This window comes from Uloborus diversus, chromosome 10 (genome assembly GCF_026930045.1).
Source record: "Uloborus diversus isolate 005 chromosome 10, Udiv.v.3.1, whole genome shotgun sequence".
Lineage (NCBI taxonomy): Eukaryota > Metazoa > Arthropoda > Arachnida > Araneae > Uloboridae > Uloborus > Uloborus diversus.
This window is the reverse complement of record NC_072740.1, coordinates 55,710,868-55,723,132: the sequence shown is the minus strand read 5'-3', so window position 1 is coordinate 55,723,132 and position 12,265 is coordinate 55,710,868. Positions and strand designations below refer to the sequence as shown.

Genomic DNA, 12,265 nt, shown 5'->3' with positions numbered 1-12,265 from the left:
TTTAATAGTATAGATGTGTGTGGTGAGTTAGTGATAACTGAAAGATGAAAACTACCTTTTCTAGTCTACCAAGACACTTGAAAGCGTGAGGGAGTCTAGGCACAGTAATTATCGTCGCGTCAATATCAGGAATGCACCGTTCTAAAAAAAGGAAAAATAAACGAGCTGTTGTGTGCATCACGACTTCCTTTTACTCCAGTTTAATGTAATTTCCCCATTATTGGCATTTTTAATGTGATTCAATAGTTTACTCTCTAAATATCACCAACAGTGGCCAAATTAAAACCAGATTTTAAAAAAAAATCGCCAAATTTGTCGCCAAATTGGCGACAAAACTTGGCGACCAAAAGACTGGCGATATATCGCCAAGTGTCCGCCAAATTATAACACCATTTGAGTTTACGTCGAAATTAACAATGATTTCCCCCCAAAAAAGGACGAAAGACCCCTTAAGAAACACTCGAATGCAACCAAAAGGAGAGGTGCACAACTAGACCCCACTAGGAATCTACGTACCAAATTTCGACTTTCTAGGACATACCGTTTTTGAGTTATGAGAGATACATACACACATACATACGGACGTCACGAGAAAATTCGTTGTAATTAACTCGAGGGTCGTCAAAATAGATATTTCGGGTGCCTGTAGGTTCCTAGGCATATATCCACGTGTGGTCGGATCGAAAAAAAAACTCAACATTCATTCGGGGGTGAAAAAAATGGAAATTTCCATTTTACTCACCCCCGAATGAATGTTGATTTTTTTTTTTTTTTCGACTCGACCACACGTGGATAAATGCCTAAGAACGTATAGACACGCGAAATATCCATTTTGACGATTCCCGGGTTAATTACAACGAGTTTTCTCGTGACGTCTGTAGGTACGTATGCGCGTATGTATGTTGCATAACTCAAGAACGGTATGTCCTAGAAAGTTGAAATTTGGTACGTAGACTCCTAGTGGGATCTAGTTGTGCACCTCCTTTTGGTTGCATTCGGGTGTTTCTTAAGGGGTCTTTTGCCCCTTTTTGGGGGGAAATCATTGTTAATTTCGACGTAAACTCAAATGGTGTTATAATTTGGCGGACACTTGGCAATATATCGCCAGTCTTTCGGTCGCCAAGTTTTGTCGCCAATTTGGCAATTTTTTTTAAAATCTGGTTTCAATTTGGCCACTGTTGGTGATATTTAGAGTGTAAACTATTGAATCACATTAAAAATGCCAATAATGGGGAAATTACATTAAACTGGAGTAAAAGGAAGTGATGCGCACAACAGCTCGTTTTTTTTTTCCTTTTTTAGAACGGTGCATTCCTGATATTGACGCGACGATAATTGCTGTGCCTAGACTCCCTCACGCTTTCAAATGTCTTGGTAGACTAGAAAAGGTAGTTTTCATCTTTCAGTTATCACTAACTCACCACACACATCTATGCTATTAAAACCTGTGTGCGCCAGTCTGCGTGTCCGTAACCCTATTTCCTCCGGATTGTGAATGTGTACCAGATCAACACATTGGATACAAGACATCCAGGGGAAGCCATTCGGCCTGGCTAACCCCCCTAACCCTTTTGGGGCAGGAGATAAGGATCGGATATCCTGAAGAAAACGCATCCTGGGATAAAACGCATTAAAATCATCGATTGAGGCAGTGAGAAGCAAAGGGTTGTAAGTGGCAAAATTAAACATTTGGAGGAACCAGTACAAATGGTAAGCAAACCTCTCCTCTGTCTTAGGGCAAGAAATAGTACTAGTAGCCATGGTGGGTTCTGTTATAATACAGCATGATTTAGATAAACTTTTCAATGAAAGCCTAAGACCTAATCTTTAAACGCGTTTTACTCAAAATGTTCACTTACATCCCTTTGCTTTTCGCTGCCTCAATGGTCAACTGCCACAGTCGGCATTGAGCCACTGGGTGCCGAACGGGGTTTCGTGAGTGAGACGAGCAGGGGTTAAGCCCCCTAGTATGCTTTTATCTTATTTCTTCCAAAACTATGAACACATTTTGCAACGATCAACCCTCATTTATTCTATATTCTCCTTTCTTAGTTGCGACAGGCTACAGCAATGTATAGGCGGGGGCACTGCCGTGCCCCCAAATTTAGTACATTAAACTTAAAACGTGTTAGTGTGACAGCACAATTGCAACAATAGTTTTTTAGCAATCAGGGCACATAAGTTCGTCAATTGCAACCACAGGAAATAAAATTTAAAAAAAAACCCAAAACGTTTCAATTCATAACCTTAGTGGGCACCATGCCACAGAAGACTTCTAAAATTTATTATTATTTTTTAAGTTTCTAATTTGACGCTAACTTTTCCACATTATACTTGTATATTCGCAAATACGGAAACCACAAATATTCTCACACTTCAAATTTTTATTCCCTGAGTTTTTCTGCATAAAATGAAATGTGTCACAACCTGTAAGTTCATTCGACTAGTAATATTTTTTTGAACAACATATTCAATCCTCACAAATAGCGTTTAAACGATTAATAATTGCCTTTCCTCATAGCTTTTGAAGTATTCCGTGTTGCTTATTTTGCTTGTTGCCTAAATATCCGATAATAAGCCCAAAAAATTCCTAAAATATGTTACTCAACTAAAAGATACTTGCAAGCAAAATTTGTGCTGGAAAGAAAATTTCTAATAAAATATCCAGTTTACCCGATCTAACCTTACAATAGCGACGTAACAAACATTAAAAGTGATCGCTTACAGTGTAACTTTTAAAATTTCGACTACTACTAGAAACTGATTGCGTGTGGAATGACTGAAAAAAAAAAAAAAAGCTTCAACTAAGTTAAAAATGAAAAAAGTTTGAAAGATTTAGAACAGATTAACACAGTAAATTGATGAAGCACGGTATTTAATTAGGGAATATTTTTTTACATCCGTTTCGGGTAAATGATAAGGAGTGAAGATGTGACGTAACCTCTTTGTTTTTTTTCCTCCGAAATGTTTGGAAAACAGGTATGAAAATATCATAAAGCCGAGTAAATTGACAACTGAAGTGTAGGAGGCGTATTTCCACACAAAAAGTCTCGCAGTATAGCAGAGCCATTAATAAGTGAAAATGAAAGAAATTGAAATTGATCAGTTCAGTTGCTTCAAAAAAAAAAAAAAAAAAATATTTATTCGAAAAGTAACTGCATAACTGCATCATGATATCCACATTTTCACATGTCGGGAAAGGACTTTGTTTTAGGGAATGTTTCAGTGCTGATGCACGGGCTCCACTGTAGCCTTGAAACATCTATTTGCTGCAATTGTTTTGTGAATTTGCTGTTTATCTCCGTTGATTTTTCATTTTACTCATATTTCAGCTCAAATATTTTTTTTTATAACTGGGTTGCTACCAGGCGTTACCCGGATGCTTATTATTAATACATCTTAGATATAATTATACGGATGAATTAGTGGCTTAAAAAGTTGCACCAATCCTATCTCTGCTGTTCATATGGAAAATACTGATCAAAAATTTCACTCAATCCTTACTTTTCCCGTTTTTCAAAGTGAGTATTTTAAATTAAATGTAGGTATGCAAGTTTGGCAGAACCTTGAATGACCTCAATGAGGCTTCGCAGAACGCAATTTAAAAAACGCTGAACTACAGCATTAATGAAACGACGGCCCTCTTGCCAAAAATTTTCCAAGCTTGTCGTTGATAAGCACTAAAATCAATTGTTAAGCATACTTTTTGCGCCGATTTCGTAAAATATTTCCTGGTGGTTATAAGTCGCTAACAATTTTCGTTTGCAACAAAGAATTCCAAATGTAACGATTATAGTTATTCTTTGAAGAAATTCATTTAAGGCAGTTTTTTCAGACGTTTCATTCAAGACCAAATTCGTAGGTTTAGGAAAATTCGTTCGTGAAGAAAAGAACAATTTTACTGCTCAAAATTTTGATTTTGACCTCTTGGGTATTTTCAAATTCCAAAAACCCCCTGGAACATACACACCCATATGTACCTTAGGGACACGTTCCAAGTTGCAACAAATGCATGGTTCTTAATTATTAAAATATGTTTAGGAACATGAGAAAATGTTCTAATCTCTGATGTAATCTTTTAAACGCATTTAATGTTAGATAATAATTTATTAATTCATTATTTATGATTCATTATTCATAATTTAATTCATTATCATTAAAAAAAAATTTTTTTTGTTTTCTGGTGTAAAAATGGTTTATGTATATGGCTGTTTCCTAAATCATAAAGGGTTTCCATGGTACAACAGGATGTGTCCCAAGGTATAATAGGATGTTGCACCTTGGGACAGTTCGGAACTCTTACTTTAAATGACTGGCAATATTTTATTTTCAAAATCTCTAAACTTAAAAAAAAAAACATATGGCAGAGAAATATATTGGGGTATTTTAATGTGACTTTTAGATTTTAAACTTGATTTAAATCATTGACGCTAAAAATTAAAATATGAAAAGCGTGTGTATCCCAAGGTACAACACTCTCCCCTAATGAGCTAGTAAACAAAGCATACACACTTACATGCATTTTTTCGTTATTCGTGCTAACTGCTCAGAACATTTTGGTTTTATTGCTTTTGGATATTTATTGAAAACTTTCATTGAAACACTGCTCCCACAATTATTTTGAAATTGAACAGCCAAAAGACGAAACATTTTTCATTTATTTTTTGCTCAGCTGGATTACGAAATAAATTAAAAACATTTTTCTTTACAGAAATCTTAAATATTTACAACGTTTCTACAATAAATTGGAAATACGTACGTCTCAAAATTTACCCAAGCATATTTTCACATATTGTGCTTTAAATAATAATTTGAAATTGAAAAATGAGAAAACAATAGTTGGAACTTTAAAAACACTACAGTTGAAGTGCTGTATTGGCAATATCAAGTTTGTAATCAATATTCTAGTAACATCATCAGTGGATTCTCCAAATAGCATCTTTTTTGAACACACCCACCACATTTTTTCCAAGCATAACTTTTATGTGTGTTTGAAAAAAATGTTCAAAAAGAAAGAATGCTTCTTTGTATTTAAGTTTTTGAAAGATTTCTTACTTAAGGCATTCTTTTTTGACATGCTGTTTCTTATCAAATCGCAGTTTTATCGGTAGGTACTCATTACTTAGCTTTCTTTTTATCATATAGGTATATTTTTGCCACTACTTATGGTACTGAAGATCTTTTCAAGCTGATGTGCCCATAACTAGTCAAGTGATGTTAGGTATTTCAGTTATGGACACATATGACCATAATGGATGTTTTGGCCATTCTTACTCAACATTATTGTTTAGAATTGATGATATAAATGAGTTAAATTTTGCAGACGATGAATAAAAAATTGCCTATTTATTGTTGTTGTTCAGACGAATGCTTCAAAAGCAATTTTTCAGTTATTCATTTTTTAATTTTGCTCGATTTGTCTTCAAAAATGGAAATTCATAGCTGAAATTTTTGGTTCAAGCTTTTGAACTGAAATTATAGTAATCCCAGAACCCTAAATTTCATTTTAGGTTCAGTATTATTATTATTTTCTTCAACACTCTAGTTATAAATGATAAAACAAATATACCCCACATTCGATGTTTTCACCCTATTCAAAACAAGGCTTTGATGAAAAAAGTAGAAGAGAACTTAATTTTATTTGTGTGATATGCTTGAAATTCTAGCTCAATTTTTTCCACTTGTAACTAAAATAGAGCTTTGTGATTTATCTTATTTTACACATGTACAATATTTAACGTAGAACAAAAATCCGTTAAAGTTAAAGCATCGTAAATTTAGTTCAAAAAGTTTTTAAATTTGTACGAAACTATATATTTAACAATAAACATTCTAAAAGTTCAATTGCACCTTATAATTACCTACTGGTGTAGTTTTATGGACTTATAACACGTTGGAACAATATTTACGATCACAAATATTTAAAATGAGTCCTAAGAGCTTGAAAATATAAAACTGCATACTGTGTTAAATCATTCAACACTTGTATAGCACTGTTAATTCGTTCCGTGTAGTATAGAAACTGTAATACGATACTTTTTTAAAAATAACTTTTAAACTAATTTTTTACACTAATTAATCATGTACATAGTAAAAATCATGTCAATATGCATCGTGTTGTATCGAAACCGTGTTTCGTGTTGTATCGAAACCGTGTTTCGTGTTATATCGAAACCGTGTTATACGAGACTAAGAAATAATGTGAATCAAGGGATGTATACCGTGTTATATCAAAACCAAGTTTCATAATAACAAAGTAAATGGAGGTATTATCAAACTTTAAGAGAATGTATTAAACAAAATGAGATACCATCTTTTTTAAACACAACTTTCGTGTTATATCAAAACCATGAAGTATTAAATTCAAGTTTCGTACCGTGTAATCTTGAAATCGTGTTATACGAGGGACGACTGTACACCCATACAAAAAGAAAAAAAAAAGTATCAAAATTTAAATATTTGTTTTCCTACCAAATTATTCAAAAGTGCAAACAAAAATAAGCTACTTAGTGTCCTAAATTTATGTTCGGATTCTATTTTCTTCTCCTGAGGCAGTGAAAGCTGTTATGTTTATAAATAGAAAGTTGTTTTTCCCGCAATCGCTCTGTAACTGAGTAACTCAAAGTGATAAGCAAGAGCACTTACCCAAACACGTGCCAAAGGATCCGAGGAGCACAGCGAAGCGCAAGCCTTTCTTCTCCAAGATCCAGTTGGCGGGGAAGATGAGAGGGATGTAAGATGCCATGTAAATCATTGATGTCCAGTTGATGGCAAAATCTTGTACATTGTAAAACTTGCTCACGATGTTGTTGATGATTGAGTATTCAATCCATTGGAAGGCATTTGACATCGAATACATCACAAACAGGAAGAGCATCAGAAATCGAGATCGATAGACTTGGGTGTCGCCCTCCATTTTGGTTGCCATGGCGTCGGTCGCCTGAAAACAAGATTGTAATGAAGGTTGCGTCACTACAACTGGTGAAGGTCAGAGAAACTCCCTCTACGCCAGGGCTAAAAAACTTTTTGGCAAAAGAAACCACGCTTATGTAAACCGTTTGAGGAAATCGGGGAAATAATTTAATTATTTTTAAAAACGAGCATCAGTTGAAAAATATATAAAATATTACTATAATTCAAAATTTCTAAAAAGAAATCGTTGTTTTGGCTAGGCCAGTATTTATTCACATTATATATAAATAAAAACAAAATATATAAATATAAATCGCTCATTTGGAAGAAGAGTGCCACAATACGAAGAAATGAAATTTGACAGGAGAAGCATTTGAGGTTGAACTCTTCAGGCAATTTGCATTAAGAAAAGTAAGTTTCCTGTGCTCCAGAGGCTAATATTCGAACAAAAAATCTGTCATTATTTTCCAAAGAAGATAATGTCATCTAAGCGAAGTCCTTTAAGCGGAAAAAAAGGAAAATTACAAATTTCGTGTATTGTGGTACTCTTTTTCCAAACGAGCGAAATAAATAAAATATCCTATACATAAATACATATTAAGTTTATTTATTAAAGGGGTCCTAAGCATATAGCCGAAAAGTTATTTTTATATTTTTGTAAGTCTCACCCCCTATTTCTTTTGAGTTAGTAAGTAACCGGTAAAAATTATTTATAAAAAATTCATTAATAACACGTGCAGTAAAGAGGGTGAAGAATGAAATAAAATAGACTAATTCTTCAATTTTTTCAATGAGTTATTAACTCTATTTAACATAAAAACATACTTAATAGTAAAAGTAACTAAATTAAGGACTAGAACCTGCTTAACCACGAAATGTGTTATTATAAATTAACTGGCGCGTAATCGCCCCTGTACGCTCACCAACCACCCGGAAATGCACGGATTTCCTTTCGGATCACCTCGCGATTCAGTTGATCCGAAAAATCGGTGCTCTCATTTGCTAGATGCTAACTTTATCAGTGTAAAATAGCAGTTGCGGGATTAAAGATATGTCTATAACAGTATATTCTGAAAATTAAACTTTTTCTTGCCTAACTACCTTGCCAGAACGGAAGGATAATTATCCAAAATTTGGTGATTCTGCCAAAATCTCAAGTATCAAAATATTTCCCACCATTTTGCTCCTACTTGAACTTCTAAGTATTATTTTAGTTTATTGAAGACTATAGCATTTAATCTATTTCAGTCTCTACTGAAAATTTCAAACGCCGATTATGAAATGATTTCAGCTGCTCTTCCTACGTTATACCAACTCAACGATTTCATAGGCTGCTACGACACGATTGTTAGAATTTTATAGTACCCTATAGTAAAAAAAATGTAATAGTATAAGGGTGCATAGCTTTTTGATAGTGAAGGCTTTAAATAACATGAAAAATACCTGCAATAGCCTTTTACAGCTAGTTATAGGTACTCCTGCTCCTCATGTTGTGCTATAATATTGTGTTCTTTCATGAGCTCTTTAATTCTTTTTACTTCCTTTTACAAAAAAGGAAGTATTGTATTCGCGAAAAAATTTTCACTCAAAAATCGCCCTTAATTTCCATTTTGCTCACCCCCAAATGAATGTTGAGTTTTTTTTTCGATTCGACCACATGCGGAAAAGTGCCTAAGAATGTAGAGACACGCGAAATATCCATTTTGACCATCACCGAGGTAATTACAACGACTTTTCTCGTGACGTCTGTATGTATGTGCGTATGTGTGTATGTGCGTATGTGCGTATGTGCGTATGTGCGTATGTATCTCGCATAACTCAAAAATGGTATGTCCTAGAAAGTTGAAATTTGGTACATAGACTCGTAGTGGGGTCTAGTTGTGCACCTCCCCTTTTGGTTGCTTTCGGATGTTCCTAAGGGGGTCTTTTGCACCTTTTTGGGGGGAAATCATTGTTAATTTCGATGTAAACTCAAGTGGCGTTATAATTTGTCGGACACTTGGCGATATATCGCCAGTCTTTTGGTCGCCAAGTTTTGTCGCCAACTTGGCAACAAATTTGGCGGAGTTTTTTTTTTTTTTTTTTGGTTTCAATTTGGCCATTGTTGGTGATATTTAGAGAATAAATATTGAATCACATTAAAATAGCGAATAATGGGGAAATGACATTAAATTGGAGTAAAAGGAAGTCATGTGATTCACACATCAGCTCGTTGTGATATCATTTACGACTGTAAGAGCGAAAAGTTATCTTGATAATCACGAAGAAAACTCGAGATTGCTCGATCACGAGCAAATAGGAAAAAAAAGTGAAAATGAACATACTTTGAGTCACAATTAATTTCATCAAACACTTTGGCTCTCAGTTCGAAAGTGTTTCATTTAAAATGCATAAGACACTAATTTTTAACAAGAAACTACAATAGTCCAAACAAGTTTTGCGTTTTTATAGGGATTTGTTTTTGTATTTATTTCCTTATAAAAAAGAAAGACCTTGAAGAACATCAAATGGCTGGAATGGTGCTTTGACTGGGAGGGCCTAAGAGTGCATTGTACAAGTCTTATGCGTACATTTTAGAAGTTAAATTTACAAATATCCTTCATTCCAATTTACAAATATCCTTCATTCCAATTTACAAATATCCTTCATTCCTTGCAACTCTTTCTGAATTTAATTTCAAAAAGCATATGTTTTCAATTAATCAATCGCTTTCACTATCCACCCAGTGTTGCCAGATTGGGGGAAATTTCCCCATTTTGGGGAAATCTAGTTATCTCTGGGGAAATTTGGGGGAAATGGGTTTTGAGGGGAATTCTTATGGAATTTTTTTTTTCTTGGGGAACACCGGAGGAAAAAAAATCGTATTTGAATTCGTGTATTTGCATCTGGTAGTTACATTGTTTGTATCAAACAGCGTTAATTTAGCTTTGCCCAACTTTATGTAATTCGCATTTCCCATTATGTGGAATATTATGTTACGGAATTCGCATTAATGTTCTACTTGAGTGGCTAGTTGATACGGGAAACGGATAAAAATAATTAAGTGTGATGACGAATGTTCTTGGATATATACATACAAAGTTCATAGTTTAAATGTACATAAACAGAGTAGTAAAAAAATATTCGGCTATTTTTTTATCTCTCGGTCGGCCAGGACCATCCAATATGAGTAAAAGTCCTTTCTTGATGCAGGCGCTTGTATTTATGAAGACAAAAAAAAAAGAAAAAAAAAAAAGCGAAAATGAAAAAACAAAACAAAAAAAAAGTTGGGGAATTGTATAAGAAAATTTGGTTATTTGGGAAAAAACATTTTTCAAGAGAAAAAAATATCATAGGAAGTCGATTCAGTTTATGAAACTATTAGTGGAAAAATGATTTTTTGAGTTTGGGGAATTTTGATAAAAAACATCGCTTTTGGGAAAAAGTTGGAAGGGAAGTGGGGAAATCTGGATTTGTGATCATCTGGCAACACTGTATCCACCTGGGATGGTGAAAGCCACATTTGCAGCCTCTGCGGCACCATTTAAAATTGCGGGAATGATCCAATTTTGCGGTATTAGTTTTATACTGTTTACAAAAACAATGAGGTGGTAAGATATTACATGGAGCAAAATTAAAAATAAAGTATTTCTATTTGAATATCAAAACTATTTTCCTTAATCAAATAATTCTATAAATAAACATATGAATGATTAAACGAACTAATAACGAAACCCAAAATGAATATACAGGTTTGTACTGCTCAAATTACAAATTCAGGTTGAATAGGTCTTCCATGCTTCAAAAATACTCTACAAACATTTTACTGAAACAATTTAAAAAAAAAAAAAATAGAGCGACTTCTGACAACGTTATTCAATAAAAAAACATTGCAAACTTTATTGAAATAATTTGGTCTCAATACTGTTCATACGCATCTTTATGTATATGTGTACGGAGGAGGGAACTTTGGATAAAGGGAGTGAAGTCCAAATTTGTCTTACAAGAGTTATTACAGCTTCAATCTTCGCGAAAAATAAGAATGAAAGAGAGGAAATAGAATCAATGTCTTATAAACCAAGTAAAATTCTATTCCACCGAAATTCTCTCATAAGATTATAAAACTCAGTCCAAAGAATGATTATGTTAAACCAAAGCACAGACATGTTTTAGGTGTTATGAATCAAGCAAGGATAAACATCCTTTAGCCTCCCAAACAAGAAAAATCCAGAATAAAAACTTAAATAAATCAATTACTTCTGTTTATTAATGACTGATTATTCAAAGCTCAAAATGTTGCAGTCCAGTTTTTCTTACAACTATGATTTCAGACTTTACATTTCTTTAGGTTGAAAATATGAAGGATAATGCATTCTGTATGTCGGTCATTTTTGTTAGTGCATTAAAGATCATAGAAATCACGTTCCACACTTTTGATTTTTTAAATCAATTTTAGTAATTCCCCCCCCCCCTCCTCTTAAATTACTAATACCTTTATAATGATTCTTCATTGAATCGTCCATATGGAGTATGACGGGTTTGTACATGAGTACTTTATGGAGGATTGAAAAAAAAAATAGTTTTGAGACAATAAGAGTATAAGGTGGCACAGTTACAAGGTTATGATTAGGGAGTTAAATTGAGTTTTATGATTGCACTTAACAGCGATAAGAATCTCATATACCAGCTGAAATACATATTTCATATAAAAAAAATTTAACGGAACAACTTGGAAAAAAAATATCCCATTTAATAATATTTTGTTCCGATGTTTTCTATGGTTCATAATGTCCATTCTGTTACAGCAGCTTTGAAAATTAAATAATTACATTTAGTCTAGTAATATTTCGAAGATGATTAAGAAGTATAGTTTATGTTAGTATTAATTGTGTGGTAACTTTTAGTTCCGTCAACTAACAGATACAGTCAACAACCAAGGCAAGTCTTAGTCTTTTTTTTTCAGTCGAGTTAATTTAGAAATTCAATGTTCACTTACTTATATTCGTATTAAGAAGATTAAAAAAAATCTTGAAATTGCAAACATAAGTTTTAAAATCATTGTTTCATTCTATATTTGCTCTGTAATTGTGACTTTTCTTTGTGATTAAAACGATATTTGAAAAGCATAGCTATAAAATGAGAGATTTTAGATTACACGAGAAGCAAAACTGTAGCAGTGCTACGTAGTAAACTATCAAGTTGGTTTTTTGGATCTTAGAGGCACCATGAAGGACAATTGGGCATATAGTTCTAAATTTTTGAAAAATGTAAAACAATTTTTTCTGCGTTTGTGCTCCAGATATTTTTAAACCGAGTTTTCAAAATAACAGTCGACTTGAGGGCGAAAATTACACAAAAAACAACACACAGCAAA

At 33.4% G+C, this 12,265-nt stretch overlaps 1 protein-coding gene across 1 annotated transcript in view; it reads right to left on the bottom strand.

Moving 5' to 3' along the window:
* The window catches only part of LOC129231326 (feline leukemia virus subgroup C receptor-related protein 2-like), a 182,625-nt gene that overhangs the window by 103,919 nt on the left and 66,441 nt on the right, over positions 1-12,265 (bottom strand). Inside the window, exon 2 of the mRNA XM_054865615.1 lies at positions 6,646-6,940. Coding sequence (XP_054721590.1) covers positions 6,646-6,928 — 283 coding nt within the window. The 5' untranslated portion in view covers positions 6,929-6,940. The remainder of the gene's footprint in view (positions 1-6,645; positions 6,941-12,265) is intronic.